We start from the raw sequence: 22,637 nt of genomic DNA, 5'->3' as shown, positions 1-22,637 counted from the left end.
TCCCACATTGTTATTGCTTATGCCACAGAATATCAACCATATCCACCACGTTGTGCCAGGTTATGCAGATACTTTGCTAGAGAAACTCTCTGCTTTCACCTCCATTTGCCTTTTATTTTCCTTTTCTTTATCTCTGTCTTATCTCAGTGTTCTGTCTTCTTCTCCCTTTGCTCTCTCTCCCCTTTACTGTCTTCTCTCCTTTGTATAGCTTCTGATCCTTTCAGTCTTTCCTCCTCTCGCTTCGCTCTCCTTTCCCTATTTCTTTCTCCCATCTTTACCTCTCCCTTGTCTTACTCATTCTCTTTCTACCACTGTGTCATTTTTCTCATCTTCTCTGTACACTCATCTTTTCACCCTCCACTGTGATCTCTCCCTTGTCATGTTCCTCCTCTGTCTTGTCACTTTACCCATGGCCTTCGTCTGTCCTATGCTTATGTAACTTGTCCTCCTATCGTATTACGTTTAACCCTGGGCCCAGATTTACAAAAAGTCATGCATGCAAGGTAACATGCAGCGTTGTGTGAAAGGGAGAGAGCAGAAATGTGTCATATTTACTAAGATATTACATATTTCTGCTTTCTACCTGTGCTCGCGCACTGTATGCCAACTAATGCCAATGCAGGCATCCTTGCTCTATAGCGTAGGGGTGCTGGTGATACGAACAGGATTGTCACAAAAACAACTTTTAAAGGCATATTGCTCTTTCTATGTGCGCTGCAGAATGCAGCACGCATACAAAGAGGAAGTAACCAGGAGAAATAAAGATATTTCTCCTCGTTTCACCTAGGTCGGGGAGGCACACCATTTTGGCGTAATCCCTGGTTTACAAACCTCCGTAAATCTAGGATTTATCAAAAACCATGAGTGGATGCATAGAAACGCCCATATTCCTTCCACCCCTGGAACGCCTTCCTGGTGCAAGGAAACGCAAGGCGGCGCTAGGCACTGCCGTGCATTACTTTAGGTTTACTAAACCATGCAGAGCGGCGAAAGTTGGTTTTACATGGCTTGGTGAGTCCCACTAAAGGACTTGCTTTGCCTTGTGACGACTTGCATCATGCAATAGCAACGCAAGACCTGTGTAAATCTGGCCCTGATTTTCATCTCTCATGTGACTGTCTCTCTACCAGCCTCATTTCTCTGACATTCCATTTGTCCTCTTTGTCATGTCATGTTACTCTCCCCTTTTTTTATCATTCACCCATCGGCCTTTGCCACTTCTCTAGGTCCTCTCTCGGTGATTTCTCTTTAACAAGGTTCTCAATTCATGTGTCTCACACCCATGCAGCCCTCATTTTCTTCCTTGTCTCCCTACCTATCTCCCTTTTTCTCTCTCTGTTCCATGTTCCTCTCACCTATCCTTTTCTTGTCTCCCCTCACACCTTTCACGTTCTCTTCCTCCTTAATGTATTCCCTTTTTGTTTTCGCTCTCTTCACACTATTATCTCTCCCCAGAGTCTCTCTAGTTTGCTTCCATCTTGTACTGTCCTCTCCCCTCTCTTGCATGAGGGCCTGGTCATTGCGAGACATGCATCAGTGTTGTTTACTCCTCGGCTCTAAGCTCCATCCCCAAATCCTCAGCAGTGACCAGTGATTGGAAACTAAATTACATGCAGCCGAGAACCACAGACCAAACCTTCTGACAGACCCCTAGGGCGTAATCCACTAAGCTGACATATGGAAGCAAGTGCCTATGAGAGATACAGGTGGACAACGCATAGAGGCTCTTTGTGGATGATAGGGATAAAGGCCTCATCTCAAACCTTGAGACTGAATAAAAAAACAAGATGAACTCTTTAAAGGGCTAAACTATATATCTTGATCTCAGTGGATAGAAGCAGAGACTTGGGTCTAGATTACAAAGACTTTGTGTCGGTGCAAAGTCATGCAAAGTGATGCAAAGTCATGCAAAGTCTTGCAAGGTTATTTACTTTCCAGTGCCAAAGGTATTTTCCCAGAATATATAGTGCTTTGAACTGATTTGTGCCACTTTGCGGCAAGGGGATATTGCTTTGGTGATATTTGGACAGATCATGCAAGCACACATCTTTTGACTCAAAGCCAAATCTACAAATTTAGCCAGGCTGGCTTCACATAAAACAAGCATTGGCATAGCCAATAGGTCTCGCCTTTGGGACCTTATAAGTGTTTAGCCATGCAACAGTTGCATAACTAAATACTTATAAGTTCCCAAAAGTGAGACGTATTGGCTATGCCAAGCGGCCGTGAAAGTGTTCGCGATCAAACATCAAAGCGGCCGCGAAAGTGAAAGTAATAACGGTCAAGCGCGGCACGCGCACATGCACTCTACCTCTAGGCTGGCCTGGTAGCACTTTTTGGAGCCCTCACAAAATGTCTCGCCAGACCAGCATATGTGCTGGGTCAGGCGAGACCTAAAAACTAGCACGCCCTTGAAGCAGGCACTGACAAGAATAAATATTTTAATTTTTCCAAACACTCAAAACAGTGCATGTGTGCTGTAGTGTACAGCACACATGCTTGTTTAAGAGAATGTACGCTTCCAGGACAAATCTTATGCTAAACACGATTCACACACCTCTACACCATGGTACAAAGGTTGTGCCTGGCACCAGGCAATCTGTTTGTGCGTCAACACATAGGTAGTGAACAAAACGAGGCCATTTTTTTGTAAATATAATTAGGTGTTGCTTTCACCCCTTTTGCACAATGCAGCACAACAACTTTGGTTGCTGCTGGGGGGTAAAAAAAATGATACTTTTACCCCTGCTGTTTCTAGTTTAGTCCCTTTATCATAGCCCATCCATGAGAAACTGCAGCTTTATACCTGTAGGCAGAAATTATGCCACCAGTTCATAATCAAAAGTGGGGTGTATGAACAGCCTTTGTGCTATTCTCAACCAGGCCCACTTCACCTAACCCTATATACTGTTATTAAAGGCGACAGTACAAATTGGAGAAATTATTTCACTTACATTTTTTTGTCACCCAAAATATTGTAGGTTAATTATAGAGCAAACATAAATAAATATAGCACATTACCCTTCCCGTCATCTTTGATTAAGTGGCGTTTGTTCAAAGCTAATAGCCATATTTTTTTTTATTATATTTTTTAAAATGCTTTTTAAAAACGAAATGTGAGGTAGCTTGGAAATGAAAAAGAATGTCTGTGTCAGTGCTAGTGTGCATTTTATTTATTATTTATATTTTTGGCTTTATGGGCCCTGGATTTTTAAAAGAAAGGTTATGGCTAATCCTCTTCATTATGACCCCTTTTATTCCAGCTTGGAAAATACCACAATTGAGGTAAATGGGGGATGGAAGCACACTGCCACACTTCCCAGCACAGTTCGCCCCTTAGCATTGTGGTAAATGCAGTTAACAGTGATTTCTTACTTGATTTTTAGCTGTAGTGGTTCACCAAAGTTGGTGCAGGTTAGTGCTGTGAATCTCTAGACACATGTGTTTCTGGATATTATCCGTCTTCAGTAGAGATAAAAAACGAAAATTCTTTCTGGGGTTGCTGGAAAGGCTGCCATAGTCTCTCAGGTCTCAGTACCTCTCTCTGGCGCACAGGTGCATCGCCATGAGCTCGTCAGCTCAGTGGCTCAAGGGAGCCTTTTCAAACAAATGGGGGATGGGAGCACACTGCCACACCTCCCAGCACAGTTCGCCCCTTAGCATTGTGGTAAATGCAGTTCACAGTGATTTCTTACTTGATTTTTAGCTGTAGTGGTTCACCAAAGTTGCTGCCGGTTAGTGCTGTGAATCTCTAGACACATGTGTTTCTGGATATTATCTGTCTTCAGTAGAGATAAAAAACGAAAATTCTTTCTGGGGTTGCTGGAAAGGTTGCCATAGTCTATCAGGTTTTATCCTCCCCCTTCTGTTTCAAAAAGGCTCCCTTGAGCCACTGGGCTGACGAGCTCATGGGAGGCACCGAGACCTGAGAGGATTGTGGCAGCTTTCTCAGCAAACCCCAGAAGAATTTCGCTTTATCTCTACTGAAGAAGGATGAAATCCAGAAACACATGTGTCTAACAGCACTAACCTGCACCAACTTTGGTGAGACACTCTGCAAAATTTCAAGTAAGCATTTAAATTGAACTGCATGTACCAGGATGCAAAGGGGCGAACTGTGCTGGGAGGTAGCAGTGTGCTCCCATCCCCCTTCTGTACCACAATTGAGGTATTGGTTTAAAATTATTAAATTTGCATGGCTCTTAATTCTTCAATAATAATAGTAATTCTTATATCATGTAAAATATTGTCCTGATATATTTTAGGTTCGGCATAGAGACAGCTTTAGCTTTTTTTAGCCTCATGGAATAAAAAAAAATCATAAATAATCAATATGGAAATTTTTACATACATTGTGGGCATTGGCTCAAACGTTGCTATCCATTGCTCTGGTCAGTTGTCATTCCCATATCGATACCGCCCATCTCAGCGTGCAGCGCGGGGCAAAGTAACTTCATTCGCTGTCCCCCTTGGACTGTGAGTGGCAGCATTTTACCTGACCTCTTCTGCAGATCCGCCTAGAAGGAAATGCTCTTCATAACTAGGGCTGTTGAGGCAATACTTTACCAGTTTTATTTCCCATTGCTTATCCCTTCCTAAGGTTTGTTAGTCATCTCTGTGTGTTTAAACTATGGGCCTCATTTGGACCCTTGTACGCTGCCAGGAGGGTGGATGGCATGACCTCCACCACCATGGAAAATGATTGTCCACCCTGTTTAGAGATGCTGGCACGTGTTGTGGGGATCTCTGGGCTGTAAAGGGAGCCGTCACTACGACAGCTTCCATTACAGCACTGAACGTTTCAGAGAAGGCGCTATCTTTACAGATCTCACTCTGTGAACTTTTTGTTCAGAGAATATAAACTCCGAAAGTAAGAGTTTGTTTTCTTTAAACAAAAAATAAATGCCCTAATGTGCAGGGAGTTTTCACTCTGCGTGAGGGGCCACGCTGCATTTTTCCTGCCAGTGTCCGCCACGCATCCTATAGCGGACACCTACAAGCTTTACAGGGGTGCGCACCCATTCTGTAAAACTCTAAATGAGGGCCTGTGCTTTTAGGTTACAGTAATTTAAAGCCAATAGTACATTTTCTTTGTGCCATTAAGAAACACATTTTCATGTGATGTTCGTTAATTAAAACACGGTTTCTGCATTTTTTTTTTAAGTGCACCTATCTGCTATTAGCACCCATACTTTTCTATAAAATGTATATAAAAGGTTTTTTTAAGTCACATTTATTTTGGCAAGCACATGGCTATCATATTTAGGTAGCAACATGTTTTGTTCCCCCCCGTTTTTTTATTTGTGTGGCATATGCTACAATAAAAAAAATAACCATTGAACCAACTTGCTCAGGCCAACCCTGCTAGCTTTACAAATGCATGTTTGATGATGATATGTGCAAGCAATTATTTAAAAAATCGTTTTTTTGATGGAGAAATTAACACATGAAACCGTTAGTGAATATAGGAAGTACTAGGATGCTTGAATGCATATAGATTGGTTTGTATTTCAGACAACATAAATCAATCTATCTATCTATCTATCTATCTATCTATCTATCTATCTATCTATCTATCTATCTATCTATCTATCTATCTACAGTGGCATAACACAGGCCCCCGCATCCCCTGCGGGGCGAGGGGGGCCCGAGCTGCAGGAGGCCCCCTCTGCACAGTAGTCAGGCCTGGGAGCTCCGGATTCAATCCGGAAGGGGGACAGGACCAGACTGACCGTGGAAGGCACCGGGCGTTTTCCCGGTAGGCTGCCATGGGTAGGGGCCAGTTTTGGGCCCCTGGGGCGCTGTTTTTGTTACCGAGGGTCGGTAATATCGGCCCCCTGTAACAAAATTGGCTGAAACCTGCCCTCGCAAACAGCTCGGCTGCACCCCTGGTCCCCAGGGGGGGGCAGCCGATCAGTTTGCCAGGGCTGGTTTCGGTTTCCAGTCTGGCCCTGAGGGGGGGGCCCTCCGTGTACTTTGCAGGGGGGCCCCCTCAACTTTGGTTACGCCAGTGTCTGTCTGTCTGTCTATGTATCAGGGCCGGCGTTAGGGCAGTGCGACTGGTGCAGCCGCACTGGGCGCTGACCTTTGAAGGGGGGCGCTGTGACCTCAGGGGGGGCGCTGGGTTTAGCATTATTTTGTGATATGAGAGATGCGGGAAACTTTTGCAGGTGGTAGTGAGAGAGTCCAAGGAGGTAGTCAGGGGACGTGGGGGCACCAAAAGTGATTGTGGCACCAGGCGCCACCAGCGCTAAAGCCGGCCCTGCTATCTATCTATCTATCTATCATTAGCGGCCCGTGGAGGGAGTGCCGCGGGGCGGTGGGGTGGGGGAGGGGCAGGGTGGGGGGTAGTAAACTCTGGCTCCCGTCCGACCGGAGTAATGTAAGTAAGTAAATAAATAAAACGAATTTCATTGCGCGTGCTAAAACGCCAAATGCGTTTCAGCGCGCGCAATGAAATTCGTTTTATTTATTTACTTACATTACTCCGGTCGGCCGTGAGCCGGAGTTTACTACCCCCACCCTGTCCCTCCACCGCTCCACCCAACTGCCCCGCGGCACTCCCTCCACGGGCCGCTACTGCTATCTATCTATGTATCTGTCTCTCTGCCCGTCCGTCTACCTATTTTTCTGTCAGCCTATTTTGCTGTCTCTCTGCCTATTTGACTATCTTTGTATCCATCTTAATATCCGCTATCAATCGCTATCCACTGTAGGTGCACAGTCAGATTTACATAGCGTTTCAGCGCATCACTTTTTGGCAGCCATATTGTGTTGTCTGGGTCTTCTGAAGTGGAGATAGATTACATTCCTCATTTATGGTTAACTCGACTGTAGCAACAGTAACAGAAAACGTCTTCCCAGGTTTCTGAATGAAAACATTTTGACTGGATTTTACCAGCTGGAGGCAATTGGGCGTGAGAACAGAGTTTAGAAGAAGCTTATGGCCAGCCAAAATGACCGATAAAAATGTCTAATTTGAATGATAGTACACAAGCACACAGCTAAGCATTGGTGCCCCCTCTACCCGAAGGCCACCTTGTCCGACCGTCAGTGCAACAGGCCGAATGGTGACAGAATGTAAGACAGAACCAAGGTTAGACAGGGGGCAGGCCTTCACATTTCAACAAAACATTTGAGGAAGACTGTGGGAATCTCCCCCGAGTGGGGTAAACCACTCATAGCGCTGATAATGCCTCATTAATGTCCTGACGCTGATGACCGTGGGGACGGCAAGAACTTGTTTGTATAAGAACTTAGCTTTTTCCCCCAAGCACAGCAGAGGTGCAAATGGCACGCATTTTATCAAAGGGGCGGGCCATTGCAGGCACATCTTGCCTCCGCACTCATAATATTTACCCAAGAAGTTTCCCGTCCCAAGGCCCTGCTTTCGGACCCCGCCGCTCGGCACCTCTGGCCTACTGCAGAAATTACGATTTTAGCTCAGATATTTAGCAAGGTGGCTCCGTATGGTAAATATACAAAAGACAGATTAGCTGCGACGTTTACTCTTGACAGCTGATTTCGCTCCAGCTGCCAGAAGGCAGGAGTATGTAGGCTGACTGTTGACAGGCGAGGATAAGCCGCAGCATACTTTTTCACTTGAGTAGGAGATGTTAAGTGAAACCCTATTACCGGACCTATGGGAATTCTTTTACACAGATGCCTCTGTGTCAGGGTAATGGACGGAGTCGGCACCATTGGAGAGAATACACGTGTAGTGCGAGTGATCATCAAACCGTCCGGGGGGGATGGGCCCGGTGCCAGGGGGCGTAAATGGCCAGGAAAAGGGGCGGGGCATCTGTCCAGAGATTCTCACCACTGAGACTTCCGTCACCCTGGGGCATTGCCCCTGAGACGCCCTCAGGCATGCCCATTGATATGCCCACCACCCATGTCCACTCAGTGGCTTTACACAAAATGTTGGTCCTCCTCTGCGGAATGTGAAGAGGGGCCCCAGAGTCCCCCATCTCTCTTAGATATTCATGGGCCTTAGTCTGAGTGGGGGCCCTCTGAAGACTTTAGGGGCCCCTTAAGGGTTGGGGGCTCTCATTCCCTGCAAGGGAGATGCGGGGGTTGGACTTACGCCTCTGTGTCTACTTCGTACTTCCGCAATGCGTGGCCTAGTATAGGCCCAAAACGACTTTGCCTCTGGGCTGCTCCACAAAAGTGACGCATAGCGAATCTGCCCCTGGATATTTATGTATAGAATTCAAGTCTGTTGTTGCACCCAGCTTTTGGGGCATAATATATCTCGTCTTTTTGCCAGTTAGTGTTTTTTGCATGCTGCTGTGGGAGATGCGGAGACTGAGGAGAGCCAATGGTGTCCTCAAGTGGTCCTCGTGTGCAACCCCCGTCCTTCCCCCGTTCCCAGTCCTACGCTCCACGCACCCGCACGTGCCGACGCACGAGACACCCTCACACCTGGGCTTGATTGTCGGACTTGCTCTACGCGGTCCGCACTTCCCTCAGTCGTCTCATTACCGCGCGCGCCTTGATGCTGCTGCTGGGCAGCGCGTTCAAAGAAACCGCACAGCTACTTACTGGCAGGCGCTCCGAGGACGGACGTTTGGGAAACATTTGGTTTTACTTAGGCTGAGGCGTGCAATTAGCCGTCGGTGAACGAGAAACGCACGCCACACACAAAAACCCGCTTTTCACACGGATAGTTCACGTGGTGGAGCTGTCAGTAGGAATGTTCAACACGTGCAATACGTATCAGCAGCATTCTCGCGCTGCACTTCCTGTCGTGCAGTTTTAACTTCAGAATCATGAAGCCATGTGGACAGGCGACAGGCGGCACCGTGTTAAGTCTTCAAACCTTCACGACACATTAGACGGCCCGTTTGACAGGGCACGCGTCCAAACATGAAGGCAGTTGTTGTGCTTCACAGCAACATGGGCAGCGTGCAAGGCCGCTCACAGAAAAGAAAGAGTCGTGCTTTATATACTAGTGCACGTCACGCTTGGTTGACACAGTACAGATGCTAGAATGCTTTTTACAGATGATATAACGTATATACGTCAAAATAATCATTTTAATAGCACCGGTGATAAGAAAAGTTCAATGTAGATTTAGAAGAAACACAGCTATACATGTCTGCCGCCATTTCATGTAAGTGCATATGGCTTCTAATATGAAACCGCACTGTGAGTAGTAAGGTTTAGGGGGGGTCATACCTCCAAGCTGCGGGTCAACCACAGATCTTCACAGTAAATGCAATCGCCAGTCCAGCCTTCATGGCAGCTCCGTGTTGTCACTGGGAAGAGTCACAAGAAAGGAAAGTTGTGCTTTGGGTTAAAGATGGCGAGAGAGTGACTGGATAGTTGGTCACTTGCAAAACGATACTTCCGCGACTGACATCCTTAGTTTTCTAGATTCTGGAATCTAGAGTGAATGTTGTCGTTATTTCCAAAACAAATGTGAGACAGCTAAAAAAATCCAGAGATGTAGTCAGTGATGGAGATAATGCAGTCATCTCTGAAACTGTTCCCAGGGTGAAAACAATAGTGTGGCCCTCATTACGAATGGCCCCTAAATTTCGAAGGGCCTGCTAGAATTATAAATTATGTTTTCATCTTTTAACAACCAAAACCACCGTGTGAAAAAAGCAAACTCATAACTCCCATCAGAATTTACTGGCCATTTGTAATAAGGGCCTGATTATCGCAACAGCCAATAGGTTTGGTGATGGCAGTCAGCACATTCTGTTGCACATAGCTTCTGGATACGAAATATGGCGGAGCTCAGCGAGTGAATCAGCGTTGTCAGGAGAATTCTTTATTCGACCTTCAATCAATCAATCAATCAATCAATACATTTGTAGAGCGCGCTACTCACCCGTGAGGGTCTCAAGGCGCTGAAGGGAGGGGGGGTGCCGCTATTGCTCGAATAACCAGGTCTTGAGGTGTTTCCTGAAGGTGAGATGGTCCTGCGTCAGTCGTAGGTGTGCGGTGAGGGAATTCCATGTCATGGCTGCCAGGTAGGAGAACGATCTTCCTCCGGTGGTGGTTCTGCGAATCCGTGGGATGGTGGCGAGGGCGAGGCTGGTGGAGCGGAGCTGGCGGGTGGGGGTGTAGAACGAGAGGCGGTTGTTGAGGTATTCGGGGCCCATGTTGTGGAGCGCTTTGTGTGTGTGGGTGAGCAGCCTGAACGTGATCCTCTTGTTGACGGGGAGCCAGTGCAGGTTTCTCAGGTGGGCGAATATGTGGCTGTGGCGAGGGATGTCGAGGATGAGTCGCGCGGAGGCGTTCTGTATGCGCTGAAGACGTTTCTGAAGTTTGGCTGTGGTTCCTGCGTATAGGGCGTTCCCGTAGTCTAGTCGGCTGGTGACGAGGGCCTGGGTGACCGTCCTTCTGGTTTCGGTGGGGATCCACCTGAAGATCTTTCGGACCATGCGCAGGGTGTTGAAACATGAGGACGAGACTGCGTCGACTTGCTTGGTCATCGTGAGTGAGGAGTCCAGGATGAATCCCAGGTTTTGTGCGTGGTCCGTGGGTGTCGATGCGGTGCCCAGCGTCGTGGGCCACCAGGAGTCGTCCCAGGCGGATGGGGATTATCCGAGGATGAGGACCTCCGTCTTGTCCGAGTTGAGCTTCAGACGGCTGTGCTTCATCCATTCTGCGACATCTTTCATTCCGTCCTGGAAGTTGGTTTTGGCGGTGAATGGGTCTTTGGTGAGGTGGAGTATCAGTTGGGTGTCGTTGGCGTAGGAGATGATGTTGATGTTGTGTTTGCGTGCAATGGTGGCGAGGGGGCTCATGTAGATATTGAAGAGGGTTGGGCTGAGTGAGGAGCCTTGGTGTACGCCGCAGATGATCTTGGTGGCCGCGGAGCGGAAGGGAGGGAGGCGGACTCTCTGGGTTCTGTCGGAGAGGAACGGTGTGATCCAGTCCAGGGCCCTTCCTTGGATCCCAGTGTTGTAGAGGCGGGTCATTAGGGTGTGGTGGCAGACGGTATCAAAGGCTGCGAGAGGTCCAGGAGGATGAGAGCGGCTGTCTCTCCGTTGTCCATCAGGGTCCTGATGTTATCGGTGGCTGCGATGAGGGCAGTCTCGGTGCTGTGGTTGGCTCGAAATCCGGACTGGGATGGGTCGAGCGAGTCGTTTGCTTCGAGGAATGCAGTCAGCTGTTTATTGACGTTCTTCTCGATGACTTTAGCCGGGAAGGGGAGAAGAGAGATGGGGCGGAAGTTCTTGAGGTCTTTGGGGTCCGCTGTGGGTTTCTTCAGAAGGGCGTTGATTTCTGCGTGTTTCCAGTTTTCAGGGAAGGTGGCTGACGTGAAGGAGCTGTTTATGACGTTCCGGAGGTGGGGTGCGATGATGGTGTCGGCTTTGTTGAAGATATGATGAGGGCATGGGTCGGAGGGGCAGCCAGAGTGCATGGTTGTCATGACGTGGGTGGTGTCTTCAGTGCTGATGGGGATCCATGCACTGAGGGTGGTGGTGGGGGTCGTTGGTTTGGTGGCTGCAGGCGGAGTCTGGGGTCTGAAACTGTTGTGTATATCTGCGATCTTGCGGTGGGAGAATGTGGCAAGGGAGTTGCAGAGGTCTTGCGACGGTGTGATGTTGTTGTTGCTGGCGCTGGGGTTGGAGAGCTCTTTGACGATGCTGAAGAGTTCCTTGCTGTTGTGGGAGTTGTTGTCTTGCTGCTCCTTGAACGATGTCCTTTTGGTGGTGCGAATCAACTGGTGGTATTCGCGGGTGGCGCTCTTGAGGGCTGTCATGTTTTCTGATGTCCGTTTGTGGTGCCAAGCTTTTTCGAGGGTTTGGCATGATTTCTTTGTGATTTTGAGGGCGTCTGTGAACCATGAGGTTTTTCTGTTGCCAGTCTTGCCTGGGGGTTTCTTCAGTGGAGCGAGGTCGTCGGCGCAGTTGGTGATCCACTGTGCGAGATTGTGTGCTGCGTCGTTGGTGTCAGGGGTGTCGACAGGTGGGTTCTGGCTCAGCGATGTGGTCAGCTGGTCTGTGGTGACTTTGCTCCAGCATCTGCGGGGTATCTGTAGCGAGTGGTGGTGGGATGTAGTCTTCTTGAAGGTGAAGTGGATGCAGCTGTGGTCGGTCCAGTGTAGTCCGGTGGAGTGGCTGAAGGAGACGTGGTTGCTGGCGGAGAAGATGGGGTCGAGCGTGTGGCCAGCGAGGTGGGTGGGCGTGTCCACCAGTTGCTTGAGTCCGAGGTTGTCAAGGTTGTCGAGCAGGGTGGTGGTGTTGTTGTCGTTGTTTTTCTCCAGGTGGAAGTTCAGGTCCCCTAGGAGGATGTACTCTGATGAGGCTAGGGTGTGCGGGCTGATGAAGTCGGCGATGGTTTCGCTGAATTGTGTCCGTGGGCCCGTGGGTGTGTAGATGAGCGTTCCTCTGAGGGTGGTCTGGGGGTTGGTGTGGATCTGGAAGTGTAGGTGTTCAGCGGCGGTGAGTGTGTCTTCGGCATTGGTCGTGACGCTGATGGTGTTCCTGTAGATGATGGCGATTCCTCCTCCAGTTTTGTTGACGCGGTCCTTCCGGTGGATTTTGTAGCCATCTGGGATGGCTATGGCGATGTCAGGGGCCGAGGAGGCGTTCATCCAGGTTTCCGTGAGGAAGTCGACGTCTGGTGCTGTTGTATCAAGGAGTTCCCAGAGTTCGAGGGCGTGTTTGTGGACCTTCAAGCTGTGTTGGGCAAGCCAAGATGAACTGAGGAGATATAGAGACTTGAACGTTTACACTAGTGTCTCTCATAAGGGACCTCACACTTTGCGAACACAGAGTTATGAGGATCTGCAGTGAGGTGCTTTTTTTACCTTCATGTCCAGATGGTGCCAGCTGGTTAAATCCCTTTGGCACGAGGAGTATCATTTGGGATTCTACTTGCCCTTTTAGATGTCCACCTAAGACTTTGGCTACTATCATGGGTGTTGAAACTACCCCAGCTGGCCATCAGTGCCGCATAATTGCCGCAAGCCAGAGATGTGCGCCCCTTTGACTTTCATCAAGGATGCTTGAGTCTAGAACGAGGCGTTGACTGTGTATCTAGAAATATGGACTGGATAAAAGACATCTGACTCTGCATAAGTGGTGCCACACCCTAGATCCCACATGCTGAAAACTAGATTGAGTTGCGGCCTTATGGCCAAACCTACTGACTTTGAAACAGAGGATCCAGCTCTGAATCCTGCCCTCGCCTCAACACCCTGTGATTCTGGACAAATCACTTAATCTCCCGATGCCTAAAAACGTAATCTGCTGCTCGTGTAAAACGCTCTAATGCAATTAAGCCAAGTATGTGCTACATAAAACTGCAAAAATAATCTCTTTTAATGTTACACCCCCTTTTTAGCTCTCGCCTGACCCAGCGCATGCGCTGGTCTGGCGAGCCTTATTGAGAGGGCTCCAAAAAGTGCTACCAGGCCAGCGTAGAGCTACAGCGATTGACCGCGATTACTTTCACGGCCTCTTTGATGTTTGATCACGATCGTGATCACTTTCACTTTCGCGGCCACACGGCCGCTTGGCATAGCCAATAGGTCTCGCTTTTGGGACCTTATAAGTATTTAGTTATGCAACTGTTGCATGGCTAAACACTTATAAGGTCCCAAAGGCAAGACCTATTGGCGGCTATGCCAATGCTTGTTAACTACTGTCATGAGCAAGGAACACAAGGTGCCATTTGTGAAATCAAACAACTGGTTAAGTGAGTCATGATCAAACTCATCTGATATCCACTTTTATCTTTTTCAAGTGATGTACCTTACTACTAACATTAGTTCCTGTGAATCAATCAATCAATCAAGAGTTTGTATAGCGCGGCTACTTACACGTGAGGGTCTCAAGACGCTCTTAGTGAGTTGTCAATGGCAGATGACATCGTTAGAGCTCAGGTACTAGCTCATAAACAATATGTGTGGAGCGCAAAAGATGCATAATCAAAGAGTACATCATGTTGAGATAGGCCATGCTAGAGTTCGTGTACAATTCGAACTTTTTTCCTTAACCATAATCGCATATGTAAGAATGTGTGACTATTCACAGTGATAATGTTATAAATCTGCTGGTATGCACAAAACACTCACAAAAAGCCTTTCATATTGGAGAGAAAATAGCCCAAGCTCACTTGCAAATCAAGAAAAATATTGACGGAATCCCAGAAGTAAAATGTTTCTAACGTGGCTTTTTTTGCCAGTGCTTAGTGAAAAAATAGGTGCAGGGACCTAAAGGTTTTGTTTGAAGGCCTCTGTGGCACTGCTGAATGCCAGGGATGCTGACTGTTTTGTCCTGATTTCATCTCATGCCTGTTTTTCTACTCCACTATTCATACGGCCTCCTCATCTCTTGTAGATTCTTTTTTATTCCTGCTTTGCCCCTTTGTCAATGTTTATCTTTGTATACCTCCTTCTTTCTCCCTTTTCTGCCTTTCTCTCCTTTGCTCTGGGTCAAACTGTGATGATGAAAAAACCCTGGTCCTCAAAAGTGAGTGCCGATGCGCTCTACCTCCATCCACTGGCACAAGTTAAGCACTGTATGTCTAGAGTGTCTGTTTAGGTGGGCACGTTAGCCGCAATGCTTCTGAAACTTGATTCAAGCGAGGTTCTGCCACAAACTCAATTTTTAAAAAGCTGACTTTGACCATGCTGTCTTCACAGGCCTACCGGAAGCTGAAGTCACTTGGTACCGAAATAAAAGCAAACTCTTTGCACCTACTCATCAGCATGATGGCTCCCTGCTCCTTGCAAATTTGTCTGCGTCGCACCAGGGGCTGTACTCCTGCATGGCAGCCAATGTGCACGGAGAAGTGACAGAAACCACCGCGCTCCAGGTCATAGGTAAGTACTCACCCAGCTGGACCTGAGCCCATGCAGATCTCCAAAGTGTGTCTTCAATCAGAGTTGGTGACTGGAAGCTTTCTGTTGAAAAAGGGGCAAAGATTAAAGAAAAAATGCACTTTCTTAATTTTGTGATGGGCACATCTGATTTTCTGGTTCTTTGCTGTCAGAAGTACAGAGGCCAATTTAAACGTCTTATTGATTAGTTCTGTGAGCCGGCAGTCAGCCTTAAGATTATTTCATGGGGTTGTCAAACAGACAAAGCAGTGACGTAATTTCACCAAAATCCAACAAAGGAAGTGACCAGCCATACCCTTTCACTGTCAATAGCATCACAGGTAGCACAAACTTTGACCTGATGACATAATGGGAAGTGAAATCACATTCATCTGGGAACCCAGATCCATCACATCACATTATATCACACCACACATACCTGCCAACCTACAAATTAATTTCATGTTTGAGGAAGTGAGGGGGCCTTTAAGGGGTGGGGCTTCGTGCCAAGAGCTACCTAGGAGGTGCTCTGCCCCTCATCAAGTCCCCCCACCACCCCCTCCTTCCTAAAAGAACAGAGGGTCATTGAGGCTGTCGCACTCCTCTTAATGGGCATCAGAGAATTAAAGATGCCAAAGAGAAGCTGGGAAACCACTTTCTGCTTTTTGCTGCCACCGTGTGATTTCGGCTCCTCACCGGTGACTGTGTGAAGGGAGACAAAATCGTGTAACACAAGGTGGCACAGTTTGAGTTGGCAGGTCACATCACATGATTGATCTCATCTGATGGATGTATTTGATATGACAGCACAGAACTTTGCAACTGATTACATCATTGCACCATTGACGAGACAAGGTCCAAAATATGGGCAGCAGACCCCTTTGCACCCATAGGGAGTCAGAAATCCAAAGTGCCTCTTTTACTCCCAGTATGCAACATGACACCATCTAAGACACTGTCCAGGGACAAAGTCTACTTAAGCAATATATTCTGAGCATCAAGGTGGAGGTGGCTCCTGGGAGAAATAAGTGGTGCTTCTCAACTTGTTTTTACACTTGCTGATTCTACAATTCTCACATAGGCTTCTAAAGCTGCTATCACTTTTGAAGGTCTTACCACGATTTTTATAAAGAACCTGAAGGAATGACCTGCACTGAGAAGATAATAGCACAGCTCAACGAGAATGCTGTGTATCTGGTATTCCTATAGCCAGGCGGGCAACTAGAGACAAATTTCGGGGGGGCTGAAAGAGATTTCGGGGGGGCTAAGTCTTCCAGCCATAGGCAGAGTGGTTGTAAGAAGGGGTGAAAACACAACAAAAGCCTCATTAACGAGTAAATGGTCTTTTAAAGACCTGTGAAGTACTCTGGTGCGGCTGCAATTAGACGGACGTCAGCCCGCGAGGCTGTCTCAGCCGGGCTGACACACATGACAGGGGGGGGCTGAAGCCCGGTGAGCCCAATGGGTGTTGCGCGCTTGCCTATAGCAGTGGAATGCTGGGAGCTGAACATCGAATCAGAATGCTTGATTTACAGATGTGCTCGCCCAGGAAGCATTTCGAGGCTTCCAGCTTACTATTGCTGTGGTGTGCTCTGCCCACCTGTAACTTGAGACCCAAGTTTATGTCTACTTCTTTGCAATTTATTGATCCTCCCAGACCGACGTCTATTGATACCTTACATATGTCTGCAATTGGCTGAGCTATGCCTCTCTCTGACAGGTTATTCAGGGCTCAAAGGGCAGACGTAGGAGATGGCGTCTACCCACTCTTTTCACAGAGTGGCCACCGTCAACCCTGCCAAGAAGTTGGTCCCCACAGAAATAAGCAAAACTCGCCCCAGTGTCATTTTCAGACACGGGACACATTCAGCAGTGCCGGCACATTGTCTGCTTTCGTTCCGAGCATCAAAGTGCAGACAGCAAGAGGGCTTTGTTATATTGAGTTCCAGCTGGGCCGAGAACAAAGGCCAAATTTAAGGGGGCATCCGGACTCTTTTTGTTCATGCCTCCTGGCTGGGAGATGTCTGTTGCCTCACACCTAGATGCAAATGCAATGGACGGGAAACGATGGCACAGCTTTTTATTACTTCATAAGTACTTAAAAGAGGCAAACTTCTGACTTTTAAGAGATGTGCATGCACTGTAAGAATGTCAGATGTGTTGGTCTGTCCCATTATTTACACAAATAATTTAAATACCACTATTTTGTTTTATTTCTTTTATAGCGCTACTCATCCCAATGTAGGCTGTCAACGCGCCTTATATCACACATATACATTACACATTGACAATAAATATTAATTATATGTGTGTAAATCAATGTACTTGATATGTTACTTAAAATAGTGAGTGTTACAAGGTGTAGGAGTCACATGTCCTTCATAGCTCACAGTGCTATATTAGAAGGATTACAATTTATGAACTGCAAGTAACAAAATGATCTTGTGTTAAAAACAGTAACCCACTTACCCATCTGCATAAAATAAAAATCTGTCACCTGCATGTTACATGATGTGCTCTGCAGGAGAAATATTAACTCTCTATGTTACTTTGATTCAAAACTGGGACTAGACAAAACACAGATCTCTCCAGCAAATACGTTAACCTCACACTAAGATCTCTGCGGAAGGTGCTTTAACCTCATATGATATTTTAAAATGCAGAATTTGCAACCAATTAAGCAGAACAGATTTACTGCCACTTTTCTCCTTGTTGGCAATTTCTTTCTGGCAGAGTTTAAAAACGTAAATGTATAAGCTGTGGCCCAGATTTTGCTTTTGGGTTACCTCACTTTTGTGGCACAAGTGCAACACAAAATCTAATTTGTTAAATATTGTAATGTGCTCAACTGTACTCATGCTAGACCTGCTAAACGTATGTGCAAGGTCTTAAGATCTGATGTCACTTCTTGAAATGTCACTTCCTGTGAGGTCATAGGTTGTGATGCCACTTCTTGTGATGCTACGTGCTAGGTCACACGACGTGATGTTACGCACTTTAGTGTCACACACCATGATGTCACATGCATACTGCCTAACTTGGTTAGTCTACTCACCACTTTTTTTTGGACTTGTGTCCTGAAGTTATATATTTAAAAGGCAGTAAGACTTTCATACATTTTAATATCTTGAATCCTTCGTCTGCAGGCCAACTCCACCTCTGCTTTATTTATTTTGCTTTACTTTTGACTCCTAGATGAAATATGCACAATACCCAGCACGCTGTAGAAGGAGGGGGAAACGGTTTCTAGGTTTTGCAGTACAGCTCTGTCCCTCCCTCTGCAGAAGCCGTTGTCACAGCCTCAGGGTCCCAGCTCCATCACTTGATTGCTGAAGGAGAATGTAAGCCGGAATGCTGAAGAGGAGTAAGAAGCAAAAGTGTAAACATAGTAGTTTGTGTTTTTTCCCTCATTGTCATTCGGTATTTTGCCTTAATGTTAGACCAAGCAACGACTGAAAATAAAGAAAAATCAAACTTATGTTTGCATACTTTTATCTCACTCCTCTCCAGCATTCCAGCATTCCCCAGAGGAGAGAACTCGAACTGTCCTGCAGATCAGCTGAGGCAGATTCCTGGTGCTGTAGGGAAGGTGTACTAATAACCTTACTGCCATTACATATGGAGCAATAGTGATTGTTAATTACAACCCCCTTTTTATGAGCCCTTACTATGTATGGTTCGGCCCATAATCTCAGGGGCCGCTGATCAACAGCATTATTGCATTATTAAGTAATACTTAATTGTTCTCTGAAAGGCAGTTCCACTTGCAAAACCCAAATCAGATATTGGCAACAATTTGTGTGAAAGCCTTACTTAGGTTTCCTCAATTCTTCTGGGTCTGCCCCCACAAGCTGGAGCTCTGAAAGTGTTAACAACAAGAGGGAAGAACCAGGTACCAAGTTGGAATCATTGTTTAGCATTTCATTTTTACCATTCTTACTTCTGCTAGTCAACATCTACTGCTTTGCTCCGGATTCCTAAATCTTTCAGAGGTGAGGATTTCATCGTGGTTGGGGAGGAGAAAGCTGTGTCCACCAAGTAGACATGGGACTCAAGAGTTGGCCATGCGCTTCTCTGCCGGTCTTCACTTGCTGGAGCTGAAGAATCTTGGTCGAGCATACAGATGGTTGATACAGTTCTCGACAACTGATGACGTGATAACCCTTTGAGACCATGAACTGGAGTGGTGATCGAGAACTGAGGCAGAGACCATGAAGGACCCTCGCCCTCTTGCTTCTTTAGTGGGGGGTTTCCCCCGGACTAAGAAAGTTTGCTTACAGGAAGCTTACAATTATGCTTGAGTCTATTGGAGGCCAAAAGATTTTTACATTGCATGTGACTCAGGTTTTCCTTTGTCTCATAAATTTAGCAATGTTTTTCCAAGATATTTGGAGGGAAGAGAGCAGTCAGAACACCGCGGTCTTTACCACTCGTGTTCCGACTACGCAAGCGCAACCACGCTTGCCTTAACCACGCATATGTCTAAAAAACACACATAAGCCTGGTTAAGGTAGTGCGCGGTCTAGCTGCTGGCTAGACAGAAGACGGTGAAGACGGAAGCAGAACGACGCTGCGGTGAGGTGAGTGGGACTGGAGTGGGAGTCGGGATAGGTTTCAGGGCAGTGGAAGGGGTTGGGGTAATTTAAGGGACAGCGCTGGGCTAGGGTAGTGTAGGTAAAGGGGCAGGGTTTTAGGTCTTAGGGCAGTGGGAGGAGAATGGATAGTCGGGTCGTTTTAGGGCTGGGGGTTGGGGAGGTTTCAAGGCAGTGGAAGGGGTTGGGGTAGTTTAAGGGACAACGTGGGAATGGGGTAGTGTAAGTAAAGGGGCAGGGTTTTAGGCCTTAGGACGGGGAGGGCAATGGGTAGAGTCAGCGCGGGGGGTAGGGGTAGTATTAGTGAAGGGGCAGGGTTTTAGGAACAGCGAGGGGTTGGAGGCAGTCGGGGTGGTGGGGTAGAGGGATTCGGGATAGTCGTGACCTTAGCCACACATACCCCTTTACCATTCTTGCCTATACCTCGAAATTGCTTGGTAAAGGCATGCGTGGTAAAGGAATGCGTGGTTAAGATGCATTTGTGGTTTGGGCTGCGTGGTAGAGGCAGGCGTGGTTTAACCATGTGTGCTTCTATAATACAACCTTGGCGGCGGGACATGCGCACAGGCAGATATATACACAACCACTCACTGACCCAAGTATGGGGCTCTCTAACACCGCAGCATTGTTTCTGTGAGCCTGTACTAGGCACCTCACTGCAAAGCATAATGTGGCAATGCTTTTAGGTCTAGCTCAGAGAAAGCTTTAGTCATCTTGCCAGACTATTGTTTTCCTAAAATCATTCATAGATAATATACATACAGTGAGATGCTTTTTGTCAGTGGGCTTTATCTACTGATCTTTTTTAACTGTTAGTCGCATTTTGTTTCCTCCCACCACAGCATACACCACTTAGCAATGGTTAAGGCCAGTTACCCATGGGCTCCTTTCACTGTGAGTGACTGCACAAGGCATGCGGACATTGTTCGCTTTTGCCTAAAAAATTGTTTGTCTTCAGTACCAAAACGGGTTCAAAATGTTTGTATGTATTAATTTATTTAGTTGTTTATTTATTATTTATACATTCATTTATTTGTGTTTTATCATTAAATGACAAATATTGATATTGCCTGCACTTTGTGTGATTTATTTTCCATCTCCAGTTTTTGGGCCCTCTTCAAAAACGCCTTACATCGTCTCTGCTCACTGTTACTTTTCTTTTCCACAGATCCGCCACAAGCCCCCAATGGTTTGGAAGAGCTGGCAGCGACCCTCTCGGTTATGGGGCCAGGGTTGCCCTCTGTACTGTCATCTCCTCTGGGGACGAGATTGGTCCTGATCCCAGGGAGTGCGGTGATCATAGGTAAGTCAAGAGGCAAAAGAAGGACCTACCTGTGGACAATGGTAGGTCTGGTTCTGTTTATGTTTTCGTAAACATCAATTGTTTTATTTCACTTCATCTGGCAAATTAGCCTCTATGGGAGCACCCTCGTAGGTATGGTACCAGAATATTGTGGTCAGAATATCCTCTGTCATAAATTATGGGGCCAATTCACAAAGGAATTTAGGAATATATAAATTAATACCACAGGAGCACTTATTCCTGTACTCACACATGAGTTTGTGAATTTAACCCATAGTTTGGAATATAGACGAGTATGAAAAATGTTTTTCATGTGTGCCAAAAGTGTGATCATTAAAAAGGAAGTCACAAAAATTTAAACATTAATTTAGGGCTTGCCTATAGAACATGCAGTCAATTCCCAAAGGCATTTATGAGGACTTGAAGAGGTACTATGGGAGTACTACTACACATTCTCAAACAGGCCTATGTGAATCGGCCCCTTTGGAGTTAATAATATCAAATTTACACCTATCATGATAACATTTTTGTAAACAATATTTGTGACATTATACGACCCTCAGACGATTTTGTTTGTAGATGCTATTCGGACATACAACCTTCATGCAGCAAGGCAAAATGTTTGAACAATTTGGTTATCTGGGTAGGTGGAGACTAGAATGTGGGTCATCTCACTCCACAGTTTGCGGCTTGGTCACGGAAGGGGCACTGAATCTATTCTCCTTACCTCACTGGATAAGCCACACCAGGGACTCGATGAAAATGGTACCTGTGCAGTTACTTTGCTAAATTGTATAGTGGCTTTTGACACTAGTGATCACACCATGTCAGTCTCCACTGGCAGCACTGGGTCCTGGTAGCACAGCTCTTATGTGGTTACATTCCTCACTCACCAGTCATTCTCAGCAAGTGGCACTGCTTGTGTGTTTCTTTAGGGTTCTTCCCTGAGTCCTACACTCATTAAAGTTGTTCCTTTGGCAAAATGTCCTGATCTTAGACTCCATTTTTCACATATACAGATGACACCCAGATTCCGTTTAAGACTAAAGGTGTACCACCCAGTATTCTATCACAACGCGGTTGTCTTTATCAACTGTGCTTGGATGTAGGCTAAATATTGAGGACAATGGGAGCAATGCACAGCTCCTGTTCCGTGGTGGGAAGTCACCTCTTTGGATGCCTGTTTATTTGCCTGTGTCCTCAAACAGTTATAACCAGGAAACTTGAAGATAGAGTTTGTCGATAATCTTTATTTTTGCTGCCATGAATTGAAACCATCTCCAAATTGTGACTTATTCAACTTCAACTTTTGCAGATGGTGCTTCTCTTAGCTTCTAAATCTCTGCTTTATACTGTAACTACTTTTCTAGTGATTTTGCATGCTCAGTGTCGCAATTCCGTATGTCTTGGCTCACTTCAAAGTATCTGATCAGTCGGTTACACAATATTGCTGCTCACCTGGCGGCTTGCTCTAGCTCATGGGCGCCCGCAAACATTTTCCCAGGGGCAAACAGTTTAGTCTGTGATGTGACCGAGGGCTGCATTGATGCCAGCATGGTGGAAGTCAGGAGTGGTGGGGGTAAATGGGTGGGGCGGAGTGGGATGGCAGTGAGGTGGGTGTAGGGGAAGCTAAGCATATACATCTAGTGGCTGAATTGCGCAATGTCAAACCAGAAAACCTGGAATTAATCCTGGCGTCTCCACTTTAGCAAATTGTGTGATCCTAGGCAATTGTTTTATTTCCCTTTCCCTCTTTTTTTTTATTACCACATATAAGAGAACCGCAAAATACATGACTTCAGGCTGTTACTGTACAAAACCTTCTCCTGTGTTTGATTTAATAAACTATAATGTTGTTCATTTACAAAAGGAACATAGGCCACCCAAAGAGTGCACGTAACAACTGACTTGCCTCTTAGTTCACTATTAGCATTTTGAGGATGAGGGGGAA

General features: G+C 46.5%; 1 protein-coding gene across 1 annotated transcript in view; it reads left to right on the top strand.

The window, feature by feature from the left end:
* The window catches only part of ADAMTSL1 (ADAMTS like 1), a 731,209-nt gene that overhangs the window by 643,093 nt on the left and 65,479 nt on the right, over positions 1 to 22,637 (top strand). Inside the window, exons 22-23 of the mRNA XM_085634733.1 lie at positions 14,615 to 14,794; positions 20,552 to 20,686. Coding sequence (XP_085490859.1) covers positions 14,615 to 14,794; positions 20,552 to 20,686 — 315 coding nt within the window. The remainder of the gene's footprint in view (positions 1 to 14,614; positions 14,795 to 20,551; positions 20,687 to 22,637) is intronic.

The sequence above is a fragment of the Triturus cristatus genome, chromosome 2_1 (assembly GCF_964204655.1).
Source record: "Triturus cristatus chromosome 2_1, aTriCri1.1, whole genome shotgun sequence".
In the NCBI taxonomy this organism is placed as follows: Eukaryota; Metazoa; Chordata; class Amphibia; order Caudata; family Salamandridae; genus Triturus; species Triturus cristatus.
The sequence above is the reverse complement of the archived record's forward strand: the minus strand, read 5'-3'. Positions and strand labels throughout refer to the sequence as shown.